The sequence below is a fragment of the Papio anubis genome, chromosome X, assembly GCF_008728515.1.
Source record: "Papio anubis isolate 15944 chromosome X, Panubis1.0, whole genome shotgun sequence".
In the NCBI taxonomy this organism is placed as follows: domain Eukaryota; kingdom Metazoa; phylum Chordata; class Mammalia; order Primates; family Cercopithecidae; genus Papio; species Papio anubis.
Genome location: NC_044996.1, coordinates 6,521,452 through 6,542,174, shown reverse-complemented (window position 1 = coordinate 6,542,174; position 20,723 = coordinate 6,521,452). Strand labels below are relative to the sequence as shown.

The 20,723-nt window shown below is 37.6% G+C and overlaps 1 protein-coding gene across 6 annotated transcripts in view; it reads left to right on the top strand.

Annotated features, from left to right (window-relative positions):
- The window catches only part of AFF2 (AF4/FMR2 family member 2), a 494,138-nt gene that overhangs the window by 199,995 nt on the left and 273,420 nt on the right, over nt 1–20,723 (top strand). Inside the window, exon 1 of one of the 6 annotated variants that reach the window (XM_009198412.4) lies at nt 1,139–12,932. The exons of the other annotated variants lie outside the window; for them this stretch is intronic. Coding sequence (XP_009196676.2) covers nt 12,882–12,932 — 51 coding nt within the window. The 5' untranslated portion in view covers nt 1,139–12,881. Of the gene's footprint in view, nt 1–1,138; nt 12,933–20,723 lie in introns of those variants that run through there. 6 annotated transcript variants of the gene reach the window in all.

The following is a 20,723-nucleotide window of genomic DNA, read 5'->3' as shown; positions in this document are numbered from 1 at the left end:
ATGGTAAACTCAGCTATTTAAAACTTTGAGAAAGCTCACCTGTCATACGACATTCATGACACACACTTCCACTCCTGTAATGCCTTCACTTTATTAGAGTTGTCCCAGATACATTTAAGTACCTGTGTGATTCCTTTTCCAGACCAAAAATGTTCAGATTAGGATCAAGAGGGTATGTTGATGTGATAGCCCGCACTGGAATATGAAGATGCTCTTTCTTTGAGGCTTGGAATAAAATGAGAGAGCAATCACTTGAAATGCGTATGGCTTCCTAGGCCCCTATTTCAGCTCTACTGACTTTTTGCAAGGGTGTTCCATAGTTCATAAATGCAACTCATATTTGAGTGTAGTAGGGAAAAATCATTGGCCAATTAAAAAAGTCATCGTCTGCAAATATTTTGTCTGAGTTATGCCTAAACAGAAGATTATCTTTTTAGGATAGATACCATTCTTTCATCCTGTCTGTTGTTAGAGCCAAGCTGCTTCTTTCAGTAGTCTATCATTTCTTTTGAGGGCAGAGATTATGTCTTGTCTTTCACCGTGTAGACATAGCTTATCAGAGTCACTTGTACTCATAGTAATGGCTTTGGACCCATTTACTAGGTGGAATGGTTTGAATTTATTTTGAAAAGTTGTGATCTGTTCTAGTTTTTACTTCAGTTTTAGTTTCATAACAATAGCTCTGATTTGCAAATTGGAAGAATCTAGACTGTTAGAAGACTGTCAAAATAGAATGTGAATATACAGAGACACCATCTAATTCTCATTTGTAGGGATGGGAACATGGTAAGCTCTAATGTTGCCCTAAATACATATCTTTGAGGAGTTGAAATCATTCTGCTTGCTGTATTTGTACAGAGATATCTTTTATTCAGTTTTATCTATTCACTGTAGAGACTAAAATCTGTGTATTGTAGGCATTAACGTAGTAATCTTTTTAAGTTATCCAAAATGGAATCTTTTTGGAACTTTCATGTTTGGAAATTATATCTTGTAATTAGGCATATTATCACTTTATAGAAAAATAATATGTCACTATAGAACTGAAAATAAAATATATATCCATATATATATATATATATATATATATATATATATATATATATATGGATATATATTTCTTTTTCTTTTTCTTTTTTTTTTGTCATTTGGGGGAAGGAAGGTGGTTTACACTGAGTATCTCTTATTTGCCAAAAAGTGTGTTAAGTTTTTTGTATACATCATTTCATTTGATTTTTGTGATTCTTTGAAGCAGGTGTTATCATCATCCCAATTTTATTAATGTTCAAACTGAGTCTCCAAGGGATTAAAGTATCTGGCTTGAGGTCATAGAATAAAGGATTTAAACTAAAAATCTGTCCAGTTTCCAAACCAATGTTTCTTTGAACTACAATATATCCATGCAATTGGGCTTGTCTGTGGCATCATGCTATTAGTCTTTTACTTTTGATCCAATGTCATCATTAGAATTTTGCAATGCCTCTCATTTATTCTAAGAATAGCTAATATTTAAAGAAATGCAGAAAGAGTGGCCACTCAAATTTCAATGGTGGTAATGTTAGAGGACAGAATTGCAAATGATTCATCACAAATATAAAATAAGCACATAAAATAAAAAGAACAAAGCATACTGTTGTAATTACCCTGCAGTCCCCTAAATCTTTTAAACCCTATTAACTTGCAGCCACAATTGTTGGATTGTTCTTGTTAGTACTCCAGTATTTCAATTGTTGTTTTTTAATGCTTGCTCACTCATTGTTGCAAAATGTTCTAGTAATTGGATCTTTAAAAAATCTTCAGAATATTACATATGAGTTTGTTTGCAAATATGCACATATTAGAGTCTGAACTGTGCACTTTAACTATCCTAGAGATATTTAAAACATGCTAGAAAGTTATGTCATGGAATAAAAAAGAGCTAAATCAAAGATTTAAGCTGCCTCCTGTCACTCCATTAGAGACAACTACTCACATGTACCATTGTGGTCTAAGTGAAAGGTAAATCTTACAAGTAATAGCTTTATTCTCATATTCTTTGATCAACTGAACTCAGTTGGAACTATATAAACAACAAAAAAATCCCCAGGAGGTTAAATCTTTGCCTTTCTTCTAATCGAAATGAAAATATTACAGTCACTAGAAATATGGTAATATGATGCAAAATGGATCACTTCAGGTCAAGATTTCATGGGTCAACTTGTTTGTTTAAATGTAGTCCCAGATACTCAAGCGACTGAGGCAGGAGAATCACTTGAACCTGGGAGACGGAGGTTGCAGTGAGCCAAGATCATGCCACCGCACTCCAGCCTGGGTGATAGAGTGAGACTCCGTCTCAAAAACAAAACAAAACAAAACAAAATTAGACAAATGCTACATTAATGTTTGGGTGGTAAGATTCTATTTTTGAAGACTTAAGTTTGCAGATATGCCTATAGACTTTTGGAGTTTACCACTTTCTTATTCTGCATCATTAATGTGATATTTTAAATTACTGTATATTTTACCTTTTTTCTGTATTTAGTAAGAAATTTGCATTTTTGATTTGATGTAACAAAGGTTTTAATGTAATTTATGTTAGATTTTGCATTTTTTTCATTACCATTATACTTTAACCTGACGGAATGACTGATCTCTTTGTATTAGTATTGCTAATAATCATGTGAAATGTTTTGAGACAGAGTACTATATTTGTGAATATAATTTTATGGCTTTTTTCACTTAGTAAGAACCTTTCTATCATTATGGAAAACTAAGAAAATTGCTTTCTGCTGTACAATCTGGCATTCATTGTAGATTAAAGCTTATTTTTCTGTGAATAAAACTTATTCAATAAAATACTAAAAAAAAATTTCTGGGCTAGTCAAATTTTGGATTGACTGCCTTGCCAAATGTGCCAGTCATTTAACTGCCTCCCTGACCACTTTTAACTTGAATGGGAAAAGATAGGATTAGAATGATTATTTTTAAGGATGTCTCTTATACATTCTTGGCACCTAGAACAGTCATTGGCACACAAGAAATGTCAATTTATTGAATGTATAAATTAGTGTGTTTAATGTGAGTGCTCACCAAGGGAAAAACACAATATGTTATTTGTCACCTCTGCAAAATTATAATCGTACCTATCTCATGGAGTTACAGTATAAGAATAAAATTATATAATCATGTTAAATCCTTTGAGTAGTGTATGATATATTGTAATCATTCAATAAATATTACAATATAAAGCATATAGTTGAGGATTTGCTTTTTACAGTGACTTTGCTGTTTGAACTGTGAAATACACATATACACACACTCGCAGGCAAGTGCAGAAACATAGACAGTGTGGCATGGTAGAAAGGGTAGCATACTAGTGGTCAGGAGAACTGGATTGAATACTTATTCCAAAGTTTGCATGTTCTCTGAAGTCAGGAAGGCATTATTACCTATCTCACTTCAATTGTCTGGCCTGTAAAATGGGAATTGTAATACTTGAACTGCTTGAAGGTAGGGTTTTAAGATAAACTCTCTTTAGAGGGGTTTTCAAAGGTACTTAATGGCCCTGAGTCAATGATAAACCTAGTATAAATTGAGAAAGCCCCAGTATAAGAATAGGTTCGTGACCTATAAATACTTAATCTAAAAATCATCACTTAATGATGATGATCATAGAACCTAGAATAGTCATTGGCTATTTAAACTGGAAAGATCCCTTACTCAACAGATTCGGAAATGGAGTCCCTGTTAAATAAAGTAAATTGCCCAAGGCCAGACACAATTTCTAAGAGGAAGATTCCAATTAGAAATTACGCATTCAACTAGTGATGAAATTGATCAAGTTATTCTCATTGCATCACTGACTTGGATTAAAAAATGGCACAACAGAACTGAAGACAAATAAGGCTCTTAAAACATATGCAGTGATAAAATAGATCTCTTTCAAAATGGATGATTCTCTGCACCCATCCTCTCTGCCTCCCTAGATAGCACTTTCCATCCATCATATAGGCAATATAGATTTGAGAGCAATACTTACAATTTTTCTAGGCTTCTGCTCCATCTTTCTGCTTAGACAAATGGAAACATTTAAATTCTTATGATTTTATAAATAACATGGCATTACATATTTATTCTTGTGGGAAAACATATAACATCAAGTTTACCATTTTAACCATTTTTAGTGTACAATTCAGTGGCATTAAGTATATTTGCAATATTGTATAACCATCATCATTATCTATTTCCAAAATTTTACTTTTTTGTCACCTGAAACAAAAAGTCTGTAATATAAAACACATTGAGAAATAAAATATATGTTGATTTTTGGAAAATTTGTTAGAGTAGAGCATTAACCACATGTAGATAATTTGCACAATGGGTTTATGTTTCTTTTTCTGTTAAATTCAGTTTAAACCATGGTTTATTTGCCCTATGTATATGTCATAGCCCTTGGAGGCAAATTTCACATTTTTTTGAATCTGTGAAATATTACCAGTTTCATAGGTTGGGCCAAGGTCAGTTGACTGGATGAAATGTAAGAATTATCTGTCTTAAAAATAGCGACTGGACTAAGCTCATTTTAATACTCTTACTGGTCACCATTTTCATATGTTGTTGAGTTACTTAGAAACCTTTCTCTGTAATAAATTACACCTGATTAAATTACTTGCATTACCATGTGTTTAAATGTGCCAACCATAGTCAAATATTATCATTAAAATGCTTAATTTGCCACGTATAGAGTCAAGAGCAATTCAGTAAATAAAGAATGAAGAAATTTTCTCAATGTGGAATAGTTTTTCCTTTGCTTGAATATATGACAGTTAAACATTTTTCTAACAGAGAATAAAGGCTTGAATCCAATTCAGCTCTGGAAAAAAAAATCATTTTGTAAAATGGATAAACTGCCATTTTTCTTACCCAATGATTCATCATGTATTTCTAAATTCTGATAAGAATTGTTACAAGTCTTTTCTGTAGCATTATTAGAAAATCTACATTATTATGTATGACAGACCATGTCAAAATAATTGTGTGTGGGACTAGTCTAGGTTAAGAGGAATCGTATTTGATGTTACTAATTTTCACATTATTTCACCTGTAAAAATTCTTCTAGCAGCAAAAGTTTTATTGCACTGTATTTCAGAGTCTCTAATTTATTCATGGGATAAATGTTTCATACAATGAATTTTCAAGTAAATGTATTCTGAAATTCATGCATAACCATGCCTGCTCTAAAACTATAAAAATTTGGTTAAAATTGAGGCATCTCCTCAATCCCCTTGGAAAGCATATTGGGGAACCTGGAAGATTTTATGCTAATGAAGGCAATATGGCTCGCTTTTCTTTTTATCCAATATATTTCTTTTATTGAGTTCAAGTCATTGTCCTAATTAATAACTTTAAATGGAAGCACTTCATCAATTGTATTGAGGCACTAGTACTGCTTAAAAAGTACTATGTGCTAGGCCCGTCCTGTGTCATTCAACACATGCCTTGTGATAGAGAAATATGTTCCATATTTTCTTCTGAATATTTTGTGTGGTTTAAGAGCCCTCTGCCATATGGTCTTGTATCTGCCTTTCTTCCCTCACTCACTCCCTACTTCATCTCCTCCTTTGGATTTTCATAGTGGTGGTGGTAGTTGCTCAGCTCGATACTGTGCTGTAGTCTGTGGGCATTGGTGGGAAGCATCTCTCTGGTGTGATCCACACACAATAAACAGACATGAATACAAGTAATGGTTTAAAGCATGCAGTCACATCTGCCTCCATCTTCACATGGAAGGGTGGTCTTAGGTTATTTTGGCAGGATTTAATTCTGTTTGTTCAATTTGCCAATGTAAGAGATAAACATAGGATTTGGAAGTATAGAGTCTGTGTTTATCCTCAATACTAAGAATTCTTGTGCCTTGGGAATGTTGCCGTATGCCAAACCCAAGGTGTTGTATTTAAAGATTAAGTTCCTGAAAAACCCTGATTTTCAAAGAATAACATTATACTGCATTTCAAAAGTTATAAAGTAGAATTTCATATATAAAAAAATCTGTATTCACTCCCCTCAAGACAGTGAAGAAGGTCACTTTTCCTAGGGACAAGAACAACACAAATCTTAAAAGATGACATAGTATATGTTTCTTTGTCTAGATAGCCTCTTTGGTTTGGAATCCTTCCCTGAAAGATTGGCAACCCCTCCCTCAATCAAAAATAAATAAAAAACAGGCTATTATGTATAGTTTTTAATGAGTATAAAACTCAATATGCAATGAATTCAATATACAATGAAATGTCAGAAATACAATATATAATGAAATGTTTCATTTGAAGAGAGGGGCTGTTGTACATTTACACTCATTCATCCATGCATGCATTCAGCAACATTTATTGTGTACCTACTATGTGCTGGTCACTTTTCTAGGTTGTAGGGACATCATAATGAATAAAACAAGTCAGGACTCTGCCGTCTTCTAACTTGCATCCTTGGAGTGGTGGCTCCAGCTGTCCCAAATTCAAGTATCAGAGAATAATGAAAATAAGTATGTAAAATATAAAATATGTAGGATGATGACAAGTGCTATTAAAATCATGAAACCAGAGAGGATGTTAGAAAATGGCTCAGGGGCTCAATTTCTAAGAGTGGTTAGGAGAGGCCTAACTGATGTGACATTTGAACAAAGACTTGAAGGAGGTGAGGAAGCAAGCCATGGACTATGTGTGGGAAGAGCCTTCCAAGCAAGGGAAACAGCAAGTGCAAAGGATGTCTGAAAAGTATAAAGAGGCCATAGAGGCTGAAGCGGAGTACTCAAAGTGTAGAATGGCAGCAGATGAGACAGGGAGGGAAAGGTTGTTTCTGTTTTGCATAGGTAGAGAACAGGTCTTGGAGCAGCATTTTGCAGACCATTTATAAGGGCCCTGAATTTTACTCTAAGTGAGATGGAGAGTCATTGGAGGGTTTTGAGCAGCACGAATGAGGCACCCTTGCATGGCACTTTGGTGGTTATAGAAATGCATCAAATTTCATCATTTCTCTTGATATGATACGGTAAACTTTGATAACGGAATTTTATAAAACTCGTGTCTCAGGGCTAGCACCTTCAGTGGTGGGGGAGGTTGGTCTTGCGGTGAAGAATGCATAATGTGCCCTGATTAAATAATTAGCAATAGATTTTACAGAAAATGCCGTCAGTATAGGATTTCTAGTACTTTCTATTTCACCAAACATACAAAATTTCTGAAAATAAATTATGTTCCAAAACTGCTTGCAGTCACCCTAATTATAGGCATCTCTATGTCTTCTATCCGTTGGCAGGAATAAACTTGAAAAGGCTGCCTAGTTATTGACTCTTGAGTCCAAAAATCAATGTGAGGTAGTCAGTTCTCAAATAAAAGAGACTAGGAAGAAAGCAGAAAGAGGATTGAAAAATTGGCCGCCTCAGAAATGCACGAAGGGGACATTTGCAGTCTTAAGGGGCATATTTCCTAGTAGCATGTCTTGTAGGGGCCCTACTGAGGTAAATGACTTAATTTTAGTCTGTTTAAGAAGTTCCATTATAATGGTTCTTTCAGGGTATGAAAATGCAAAGAGTGAATATTTCGATGACCAGATGCATGGAAGCATGTTTTAAATGACTGCAATGTAACTGATATGTGCTGTCATCAGTTGTGACCCAGGTAACAGTGCAGCTAAAACAATTTCAAGTGGGTCAAGATATCCCTGGAGTACTTCCTGCAGCGTTACAAAAATCTCCCAGCAATGTATCTTAAGTTCTGTAAATCATGTTAAACTTAATGAAACCTTTTGCAAGAGCATTCCATTTCTATGATGCATTTAACTGCAGTTGTTGACATGTTGTATCTTGATTGAAGAAATATGTAAACTTTTGATAAATTGCTTGTGGTACTAGGAATGTAAACTATACCAACCATTTCTTTAAAGTAAGATTTAGGGTATGTGTTTTTATGTATAATTGATTACCCCCTAATTAATTAAAATGTGCTCCTTTAGACTTTGTTTTCCATCTCAGACTAATATTTGCATTCCTATGTTGTGGATTTAGTTTATGATGCTTATTTTTTAAGATAGAAAACTCTGAAACTCAAGGCTGAACTGCAGTATGTTCATCATGTTTATACTTACTGCTTTGGCATAGTTGAGTATGATAATAATAATGCTAGTTTATTTCAGTCAGATTCAGTACCCCTGGAGTACCTACTCTGTGCAGTACTGTGTTTTGTGGAAGTCATGCAGTGTCTTCAAAATGAACAAGTATATACCATGGCTACAACACAAAAAATCTACTGAGAACCAAAATTTTATGCCAATGGCCTGTTGATAGTCTCCTTCCTCCTAAGATGTCATCTCCAGAATGTCGGGAGCTTCCTTTGTCTCATTCACTTCTGTATCCCTAGCCAGATTGACACATCAAGTTAACCATCACAGTGCTGGACAGAGTAAGTGCTTACTGCATATTTGTTGAAAGAATGACTAAATATGAGAACAAACATTTGCTATATACCTACTGTGTACAAGGATCTGATCCAAGTAGGTCACAGTCCCTCCCATCAAGTAGTTTAAAGTCTGGATAATGTGGGAAATGAGGCTGAAGACAGAAATCAGAGAAACAAAAATAAAGGGAAGAGGAGAGTGAAAGTGCATAAATGAGTTGACGGTGTCTGCCAGGAAAAACCCGGAATGCTGTCACTGCAGAGGTGGGGTTCAAGGAAGCATCCCAGGACCTTGAACAGCAGACCTTGAACACCAGGGTGAAGGGTAGTCTGGCTGGGAAAATGACGTCGATAGAAGTGCTAACAAGGGAAAGGACACAGTATGTTTGCAGAGCAGCAAGTGATCTGAGTTTCTTATCGAGCAATTTATAAAAATGTAGGCATGTTCCTTATCAAGCAATTAGTAAGCATGTTCTTCTAGCACATTTAATGTCAGTAGATTTAGTTTCCGGTTAGGTGTACAAGCAAAGGGGAAGAAGTTCAGCAAGTAATCCATCAAGAAAGCCCCAGATCAGCACATGTATGTACTCCATTCCACTCCCACTAGTGTGTGCTCGCTGGCACACACAAACATGCACACACACACACATGTGTGCATGCCCTGGATGATCCCAAGCATAGCTCTCTCCTGTCGCTGCCAGACTTGACCTCTTCTAATGATGGGGAGCAGACCACAGAGAAGTCTCTTGCACATATCCCAATATGAGGATGACAGGGGCCATGTGAACACATATGTCCAAAGAGAAACCATGAGGTTTTAATTGTGGTCAAATGCATTCTACTTATAGACTTGAATCCAAATGGATGAATTCACTGGTCAGCAGCATAGCTATGAATTTGTTTAATCAGCTTCTTAAGAATCAAGTCAAGTTCAGATACACTTACTTTGCAGTCTAATTTTCTAGGGGTCCCAAAGTTTTAATACACTCATCTTCTCTGGTTTCCCACAGGAAATGATGATCCCATACATTTAAAATGTTTTAATTACTCAAGGAATACAGGAATACATGATTAAACACAAGCACTACAGACAAGCCTCAAGTGCCCTTTTGCTTCTGTCTGAAATTCTTGTCCCTTCTCCTGCTTTTGTAGGTAAAAACTGCTATGAATTTGGTGCCTTCAAAGCATCATTTCTCTGTCTCTGTCTCTGTCTCTGTGTGTGTGTGTGTGTGTGTGTATGTATGTGTATTCACAACCACACCATATATATTATTTTGCATAGGTACATTTTACATAAATGGTTATATATACATATATGTGTGTGTGTGTCTTTGTGTGTCTGTGTGTACATATGTAGTAAGTGTTGCTGTTTTCACCTAACTATATGTCATAGTAATCTACTGGCTTTAACTCAATCCTTTGACCAGCTGTCCCAAATTCTATGCTATTAAATATAATAATGCACTGTTTATTGTGCCATCCCCTTGTTTGAGGACACTGAAGTTGTTTCCAGTTTTTTAGCTGTTGGAAACAGTGCTATACTTAACACATTTCTATACTACTCCTAGTACCCCCATGGAAGCATCAAAAGAGAGAACGTTGGACCCTACAACTTGATTTTAAATAAATGTCTTCTCATAGAAGAATCTATGCCAGTGTAAGATGAGCTTCCTTATTTCCTTAACTTCTTATTTCAGGTGATATGAACTACTTTGGTTGGGGGAGTGTTGCTAGATTTGTCACTATTGGTCCTACATGTATTTTCCCACGGCATACAGGGTAGCAGGCCATTTTCTCTCTGAGTTTACTATGGATGGCTCTGCTACAGTGTCTTGTTTTAATTACTCAAGGAATTACACCTCAAGGTGTTGAGACTGCATATCAGGGGGCATTTCTAAATGCAGGGAGCCCCTCTCTCAGATACCTTATCTATATATACTCTTACATAGGAATACTGACTTACTACTTGCTCTCCCCACTCACCACAGATGCCTCTTGTGGCCTCTCTCTTCCTTCTTTCTCTCACAAATAGTTCTTGGACACCCTTATGTGCCACACACTATTGTAGACACCGGGGATCCATCAAGGAACACAGCATGCTGAATTCTTGCCCATGTGGAGGTTATATTTTGGGGGGAGGAGACAGATAATAAATGATAAGCACAATAAAGAAAGTATAGTATGTTCAAGCATGCTAAGTGCTAGAGGAAAAAAAGGAAAACAGTCTGACAATTCTGCAAAAAGTTAAACATAAAGATATCATATGACCCAACAGTTACATTCCTAGGTATACATTTAAGAGAACTGAAAACATATGTCCACACAGAAAAATGGCACGCAGATGTTCATAATAGCATTATTCATAATAGCCCTAAAGTGGAAACGTCTCAAATCTCCATCAATGGATAAATGAATACACAAAATATGGTCTATCCATACAATGGAATATTATTCAGCTATGCAAATGAATGAAGTACGAATACATACCACAACATAGATGAACCATAACAACATTAGGCTAACTGAAAGAGGTTCAAAACAAAACGTCACATATATTATTTTATTAATACAAAACATTCAGAAATAGGCAAGTCCCTAGAGACAGAAAGCAGATTATCAGTTAGCAGAGGGTTAGGGGATAGGGAACACTGAGTAACTGCTTAATATGTAGAGGCTTCCCTTTTTGGGTGATGAAAATGTTTGAGAATCAGACAGTGGCGATGTTCACTTAACATTGTTAGTGTACTTAATGCCACTAAATTACACACTTAAAAATGGTTGACGTTTAATTTTATGTCTTGTAGTGTTACCTACATTTTAAAAAATAGAGCAGATCAAAGAGGACCTGGATTGCAGAATTGGGGTGCAATTTTGTAGGGTATCACTGAACAGGTGCCATCTGAGCTACAAACATACCAGGTAGCAGGGGCAGTCATTCAAAGGGTCATAAGAAGGGGCATTGCCTCGTGCGTTCAGAGAACAGGAAGGAGACAATGTGCCTGGATGTGAGTAAAGGAAGGGCAATAGGAACAGAGGCAACCTTGATCTTCCTCATTCACCTGCTGTTTCAGACACCACTGGCTATAATTGTCCACAGTTAGTTACCCGCCCAAAGTTGCAGTGATGATGATATTGGCAGTGGTGAGGAAAAGAAGAAGGGAAAAGGCAGAAAAATCACTCTAGATACTTCCCAAGGCCCAGAATTTGATCATACATTATTTCCTTTGACTAAAAGTTTCCTTTACATGATACTTCCCCTTAGTTGTTGTTGGGTTTTTTTTTTTAACATATTATGAGTAGAATGTATTTTTCAGTAACACCTTATCTCATGTAAAGGACAAAACTTACCTTTTGTAACATCAGTGAAGAAAGGTTAAGGTTCCCAGCAATTTAAAGGGATATTATTTCAGTGAATATCTATGTAAGAATAAATTAAATAAGACAGACATGCAAAAGAAAAAGTGAATTCATTTAGAGAGAGATCATGTCCCTCTGTTCTCAGATGCTTTTGAAGAAAACATAATCATGGATAATCATCCACTACTGCATTCCCAGGTCTCCTCTGACCCCACAAAATGGGCATAGGGTCATCATTTCCTTTTTAGAAATACTTGTAAATAATTGAGCGAGGCAATGATGTGAACTGGGAAGGGCAATGGACCTAGGACTAGAAGCCTAGGATTTGGGGCCCAGCACTTGTATTTATAATTTGTACAACCTCGGGCAAGACACTTAACCTCACAGCTGCAGGTTCTTTATCTTCAAGCTAGAAATGATATCGTCCCTGCCTATCTAACTGGGTCACTGTGAGGTTCACATGAATCAAAGGTATATAACTGCTTTCAAAAGTACAATTTCATAAATAGAAAGTATTACTATTAGTCATCAAACATAAAAGCGGTTATTAAGAAAACCTAAAACCTCTCTCCTTCTATGTGTGCTTGCATATTTATATTTTTTTTTATTTTATGATAGTACACATGTGAAGTCAGTCTCTGAGCCCCTTGAGAAAAGGTAAACCTGTTTTATTCATCTCTGTATCCCTGGCACTGAGCAGCGCTCTATACACACAGTAGAAGCATAGTTAGTTAGGCTAAGTTGAGTGAATGGATAAATAAAAACCAACTGTATTTTGAATTATTCTCATAAGGTAATGGTTTACAGTGTCCCACAATTTACCATGTACACTGTTTGATAGTTTGAGTACTCTGGTGTCTAAGAATAGATGGAGGAAGCTAACAAAACAGAGTTTAAATTGAGATGATGTCATAATTAGCTTATGTATTGTGACCTACAATAAAGCACATGGTGATTCCACAACAGTTTTGGGGCCAGTAAAGCTAGGCAGTCTGGGATATTAAGGTGAGTTTTGGTTGTGGCAACCCAGAGGAAGGTTGCAGTGGCCCATCTATCTATCCCAGATGAAAGACATGCTTCACCCCTCTTTCTTGATCCATGAAGTTCAAAAGGAGGCACCAAGCATTTCAGTCCTTCTTCAGGATGAAGGTAGGCAATATAAGTTGGCTGTTGAAGGTCCACAATCAGTCAATGGCTTAACAAGTAGCTTTTCTCCCTCTTTACAAATGAGTCCTTGATCACAGTGAGGTATTTCCTTTGACTTAAGGATATCCAAAGCACTGATTTAAATACCGTTCCATAAAATTGTATGGATTTCCTTCCCACTAAGTAAGGAAACTGAGACAAACACCAGTTAAAGGCCTCAGGGTAGTCAGAATGCTTCACTGACTGTCCCTTTTGGAACTAAGGACAACCAGAGCATCATGGATTGGATCTGATATTCTCATGTCAGAAAGTGAGCAGAAGTGAACTGAATGACATTCTGAGACTTCAGTGTAGGATAATATCCGTTTTCTCATCTGCCAAATAGGGATAATTATCTCTACCTTACTAAGTGGTCGTGGAGATCAAAACAAACAACAATAACAAAACAGCCTATCTGTCTGCTATTTAAGTGCTCACATGCTCCAGAATGGATGGTGCGGGCCAACAACATGGGGTTGAGTTTGAAGTCAGAATTAGCTTCTTTATTATCAGCTAGATTTGTTGCTTTCTAACCAGCAACAATGACAACAAAACTTACCATATGGAAGGGCCCAGCAGAGCTCCTGGCATGTAGTAGGTGCTCACTGAATGTTAAGAAATACAGACCTATAATGAGGGATGCTTGGCAATGGGTATGTAGAATGCTAAAGATAACCACTTACTTTGCCCATCAGTTAGACCATTGCCGCCATTTGCACTCCCAGCCTCTTCCATTCCCCCAACTCTACTCTCTATTTCCTTCTGTATTCTCTTGTGCCTTTCTCTAATTTTTTTTCAACTCTCACTTTTTTTTCTACCCTACTTTTGCCTTGGTTCCTCAGTGAGATCTATGAGCATAATATACTCCAACTACAGTAATTCACCGTGCTGAAGTGGTTGCTGAGTTCTGCTTTGAAGGAAATTTATTTATTTAATTTTGGTGAGGGGAAGTTGTGGCTGGACAGCTTATAGAAATGTAGGTCTAGTTTTCTGGGAATGTTTAAAGAAACCATGCACCAATATACATTGTCTTCCTCCCTCTCTCCTTCCTTCCCTTCCTTTCTTCCTTTCTTCTTTTATCGTTCCCATCCTCCCCCTTTCTTCCTTTCTTCCTTCAATCGATCACATATCCATATTCATATATAGATATATCTTTAATCTTTTGCCTATAACACTTGTCAATTCTATCTTCATTTTTCCCCTTTGGGCTTATGAGTAGCTATAGTCGGTGCTCCATAAATGTTTATTATGAGTAACAATGATAATAGTGATAGAAAGAGCAACACATGTGCTATTCCTCAGTGCTTTTTATCTCATGTACAAAATTAAACACTAATGTTGCCATCAGTTACTCCCAAAAAGATGGTGGAAGCATATTTGTTAGTGATATTTTGATAATAACTATATAAACAGATATTTGTCATGCTATTCTGACTCCTACATCTTCATTCACAGAAGAACATTTTATTTACATTGTCAAGTAAGAGGGTGGCAATTTAAGTGAGACTTGCAATTTATCACTTGCTTTGCTTTCCAAGGCAAGTCCTGGGAGTTGCATTTTTGAAATGGATCTAGAATCATTATTTTCTAAGTGTTTTCAAATATACTCAGAAGGATAAAATGGATACCTATATCCATATCTCATATTTCTATGGAGGGCTCATAGAGATATTTGTCCTCCATAGAGATATGAGATATAGATATTACCTCCATTTGCACCCTGGGATATTTTCCTTGCCTCAGGTAGTTTAGTTGATTCAAAGCCACCAGGATTTATAACATGTCTGTCTAACTGCCTCTTGACATTATAGGCTTAAAGTCTATATGTAAAGAATCCACTTGGTAGGGGGCAACTTTCTTTTGGGTATATATTTTACAATCAAAGCGAGATATTCCAAAATGCAAAAGAAAATGTATGCACAGGAAGAAGCATAACACTGAACAAAATTGGGCAAGCCTGACAAAAAATAAGTGTGGATAAATGAAAACTTGAACCTGGCAGTGAAGAGCACATGATTTGGAGTGGGACAACACTGGCTCTACCATTTATTTGCTTTGGAACACTGGGGAAAGTCCTTCTCTGGTCCTCACGTGTGAAATGGGGATAATAATAGTTTCTACCTCATGGTGTCATTGTGAGTCACAAATGAAACAAACGCATTGAAAATCATTGTGAGGATAACATGAAATAATATTTATCTAGTGTTTAGCAGATAGAACACTGGATAAATAGGAGTGGTTATCACTATTATCCTATCAGACAGGTTGTCTGTGTCAGCCCCTCGTCAGGATGGCATCATCTGCCTAGGACCAACAGTGGAGGGCAGTGAAGGATTATGGGGTAATGATTATTTTCTGACCTTTAAGGATGAATAATCTCAGAATCTCAGGCTTGAAGAGACAGAGTAAGCTTCATGGAGGAGGCATGATTTTATTTGACTATTTCAATTAATAAGTGTATCAGGTTGCTAGGGCTGCTGTAACATAGTACCAGAAACCAGGTAGCTTAAATAACAAACATTTATTGTCTCATAGTTCTGGAGACTAGAAGACTGCAGTGATGGCAGGGCCATGGTCCATTTGAAGCCCCTAGGGGAAGATACTTCCTTATCTTTTCCAGATTTTGGTAGCCTTGAGTGTTGCCGTAGCACTTCAATGTCTGTCACCATTGTCACATGATATTCTTCTCTGCATGTGTGTGTCAATGCCCAAATTTCCCTCTTCTCATAAGGACATCAGTCATGTTGGATTAAGAGCACACCCTACTCCAGTAACAGCTCATCTTAACCTCACAAATTAATCTGCAGTGGCCCCATTCAAAAATAAGGTCATATATACAGGTACCAGAGGTTAGGATTTCAACACATCTTTTGAGGGGCGGGAATGCAGTTCAACTCATAACAACAAGTATCTGTTAAGGTCTTATAGTATACTAGGTGCTGATCTTGATGTGGAAGGACTGGTCAGAAGGGCAGAGGAAAGAGGGCTTTAAATGAGGGAAATTGTGTGAGTTCTGGTTTAGGAACAACAACAACAACAACAACAACAACAAAAACCTACAAGATTTTGTTCAGCAAGTAACACTGTGTTGATTGTCAGAGTACAGATTTCCCATTGAGCATGGTGGGTACAGTTGCTGAGAAGACAGACTAAGTGACACGTATCCACGCCTTCTGATATTTGGGGTTGCACTGGCTCTTTTTGTTTGTTTGTTTGTTTTTTGGCCTTATTCCCCTTCTTAAAGAATGGCCCTTCCCTCCACTCAGGCTCCCAAGAACTCAACCAGTGAGACCTTGTAGATTTCCTACCTCTTCTCACCTTCATGTGAGATGTCCTCTTTCATCAACCACTTTAGGCTGTCAAGCTGGCTTGTGCCTGCATCATTACTGCTTGGAACATGGCAATGACTTCTTTCTAACTTGTTTTTCTGTTTCCAGTCCCTTCTCCCTAGGTGGTCCTCCATACTATTGCATATCTGAACATGTCAACACTTTGCTGAAAATTCCAACAATGATTGTCCAACACTAACATGATGAAATTCAAACTCCTTAGTTTAGCATAAATGCCTAAAATTCCTACTCCCTCAATTCTGAGGCATCCTGCAGTGCCATTACAATGAACTACCACTGTAGCATCTCAACTGCCCCAACTTGTGGCATGCCTCACTACCTTTGTATACTCCATCCCTTGGGGCAATGTTCTCTTCCTTTCTCTCCCTTTACCATCTTGCTAGCGCCTTCTCAAGTCTTCACCACTCAAGTATCACCTTCTCCAGGAAGCCCTCCTTGGTCTAGTGTCCAGTCTGAGATAAGTTCTCGTTTTTCTCATGCTTCATGAATATAGGGCTGCGGTCAATCCTCTACCTTGTCATATAGCACAGTGTATCACAATCCTTAATTACCGTGGTTTTCTACTCCAGCACCCAATGGGAAGTGTGGCTTGTGAAGGCCTGTGGCTCATGTCTCTCTGTAGCCCCCATGCTGAATGCTGGGCCTAGCCCAGGGCAGAAAGCCAATGTAAATGTTCATGGGCTGGAGAGTAGAAAGGCAGCAGGCTAGCCAACCTCATGGCCTGGGAGTTATCTCTGAGATGATTGATTCCCTAACGTCCTCTGGCAAAAATGAAGATCAAAATACCTCTTCTACCACATACAAACACTTTGACAAGGGAGAAATTTAGTGCGACTGAGAGATAAGGAGACAAACTTTCTAATTATACAGCTCATGGGCCTGGCATTTGGCAGGGATCATGTGAAGCACTCACTTTTCTCCATTTTAACTCACCATTTCCCAAAGTTTAATTATTGAGGGCACATTAGGCAGAAAATGAGGAGTGAGAATTATAAAAAATAACTTCAGTAGACAATCACCTTGTAAACATCTTGTGATGAGGCTGGCTATTAAACAGGAACGTTCGGTACCAACTGAAGCTCAGGCGAGTTTAGCCAAGCAAATCAAAGCAAGTTAATCTTCCAGTGTCAGCTGGCTGAGTTTTGGACTACTGATGAATGCCTTGACTGGAAAGATGAAATGCTGGAATGCCAGCCAGTGTTCTGACAGCTACAGATGGTGCCAATTACTGCCAGTGGAGCCTGTCCTGCTGTGAGCCCAAGATGTCTGATTTGTGGCCACAGGAAAATGAAAAAGAGGCCTTCCAGCTGGGCCTGTCACCTGTCCTTTATTGTTCTGTAACCAAAATTGTATTCAGGTGTGAAAACCTTTTTTTTTTTTTTTTTGGTGATGGTGATGGGGGCATTGGACATGGGGAGGAAACGGGAACAATGTTACCCATGTCAATCATACAGCCATGCTCATTGCCAAGCATATGCCTGAGGAGGTGAAGCAAGTCACTACCAAGGTTGGCCACTTCTTCCCATATCATTCCTAGCAAACAAAAGACTGTCGATTAACCTGAAACATGGAAAAAGGCAAATGAAAATAGCTCCAAGGCTCATGATTGCCATGGGATTTTGTACACATAAGTATGATCTGTTGTATCGTTTGAGGAGGATGGTTTTGCTAGGAAGATTGCTGTGCCTCTCTCCTATGGCAGACCTCAGGACTGGGTTCTCCTTGTGTTTAGGCCATGGTAACAAATGAATGCAGTTGCATGTTTGGAGTCTAACACCCAATGGCCCTCTACTATGCTCCTCCTTTGAGAGAAGAGGCTGCACTCAAACTTTAGAGGCCCCAAGAATGATACCTTGGCATAAATTGCATCCTCATTATAAAAGTAACAATATAAAAAATAATAGCATCAACAAAAATAATATCTGCAATCACATTTATTTATTGAGAACTTTTGATGAATCAAATATTAGGCCTAGTCTTTTACCTACTTTACCCTTAATCTTTTTTTTTTTTTTTAAATTATACTTTAAGTTCTAGGGTACATATGGATAACGTGCAGGTTTGTTACATATGTATACTTGTGCCATGTTGGCGTGCTGCACCCATCAACTTGTCAGCACCCATCAACTCGTCATTTACATCAGGTATGACTCCCAATGCAATCCCTCCCCCCTCCCCCTCCCCCAGATAGGCCCCAGTGTGTGATGTTCCCCTTCCCGAGTCCAAGTGATCTCATTGTTCAGTTCCCACCTATGAGTAAGAACATGGGGTGTTTAGTTTTCTGTTCTTGTGATAGTTTGCTGAGAATGATGGTTTCCAGCTGCATCCATGTCCCTACAAAAGACACAAACTCATCCTTTTTTATGGCTGCATAGTATTCCATGGTGTATATGTGCCACATTTTCTTAATCCAGTCTGTCACTGATGGACATTTGGGTTGATTCCAAGTCTTTGCTATTGTGAATAGTGCCGCAATAAACATACGTGTGCATGTGTCTTTATAGCAGCATGATTTATAATCCTTTGGGTATATACCCAGTAATGGGATGGCTGCGTCATATGATACTTCTAGTTCTAGATCTTTGAGGAATCGCCATACTGTTTTCCATAATGGTTGAACTAGTTTACAATCCCAACAACAGTGTAAAAGTGTTCCTATTTCTCCACATCCTCTCCAGCACCTGTTGTTTCCTGACTTTTTAATGATTGCGATTCTAACTGGTGTGAGATGGTATCTCATTGTGGTTTTGATTTGCATTTCTCTGATGGCCAGTGATGAAGAGCATTTTTTCATGTGTCTGTTGGCTGTATGAATGTCTTCTTTTGAGAAGTGTCTCTTCATATCCTTTGCCCACTTTTTGATGGGGTTGTTTGTTTTTTCTTGTGAATTTGTTTGGGTTCTTTGTAGGTTCTGGATATTAGCCCTTTGTCAGATGAGTAGATTGCAAAAATTTTCTCCCATTCTGTAGGTTGCCCATTCATTCTGGTGGTAGTTTCTTTTGCTGTGCAGAAGCTCTTTAGTTTAATTAGATCCCATTTGTCAATTTTGGCTTTTGCTGCTGTTGCTTTTGGTGTTTTAGACATGAAGTCCTTGCCCATGCCTATGTCCTGAATGGTATTACCTAGGTTTTCTTCTAGGGTTTTTATGGTATTAGGTCTAACATTTAAGTCTCTAATCCATGTTGAATCAATTCTCGTATAAGGAGTAAGGAAAGGATCCAGTTTCAGCTTTCTACTTATGGCTAGGCAATTTTCCCAGCACCATTTATTAAATAGGGAATCCTTTCCCCATTTTTTGTTTTTGTCAGGTTTGTCAAAGATCAGATGGCTGTAGATGTGTGGTATTATTTCTGAGGACTCTGTTCTGTTCCATTGGTCTATATCTCTGTTTTGGTACCAGTACCATGCTGTTTTGGTTACTGTAGCCTTGTAGTATAGTTTGAAGTCAGGTAGCGTGATGCCTCTAGCTTTGTTCTTTTGACTTAGGATTGTCTTGGCAATGCGGGCTCTTTTTTGGTTCCATATGAACTTTAAAGCAGTTTTTTCCAATTCTGTGAAGAAACTCATTGGTAGCTTGATGGGGATGGCATTGAAACTATAAATTACCTTAGGCAGTATGGCCATTTTCACAATATTGATTCTTCCTATCCATGAGCATGGTATGTTCTTCCATTTGTTTGTGTCCTCTTTTATTTCACTGAGCAGTGGTTTGTAGTTCTCCTTGAAGACGTCCTTTACATCCCTAGTAAGTTAGATTCCTAGGTATTTCATTCTCTTTGAAGCAATTGTGAATGGAAGTTCATTCATGATTTGGCTCTCTATTCGTCTGTTACTGGTGTATAAGAATGCTTGTGATTTTTGCACATTATTTTGTATCCTGAGACTTTGCTGAAGTTGCTTATCAGCTTAAGGAGCTTCTGGGCTGAGACAATGGGGTTTTCTAAATATACAATCATGTCATCTGCAAACAGGGACAATTTGACTTCTTCTTTTCCTAACCGAATACCCTTTATTTCTTTCTCTTGCCTGATTGCCCTAGCCAGAACTTCCAACACTATGTTGAATAGGAGTGGTGAGAGAGGGCATCCCTGTCTTGTGCCAGTTTTCAAAGGGAATTTTTCCAGTTTTTGCCCATTCAGTATGATATTGGCTGTGGGTTTGTCATAAATAGCTCTTATTATTTTGAGATACGTTCCATCAATACCGAATTTATTGAGTTTTTAGCATGAAGGGCTGTTGAATTTTGTCAAAAGCCTTTTCTGCATCTATTGAGATAATCATGTGGTTTTTGTCTTTGGTTCTCTTTATATGCTGGATTACGTTTATTGATTTGCGTATATTGAACCAGCCTTGCATCCCAGGGATGAAGCCCACTTGATCATGGTGGATAAGCCTTTTGATGTGC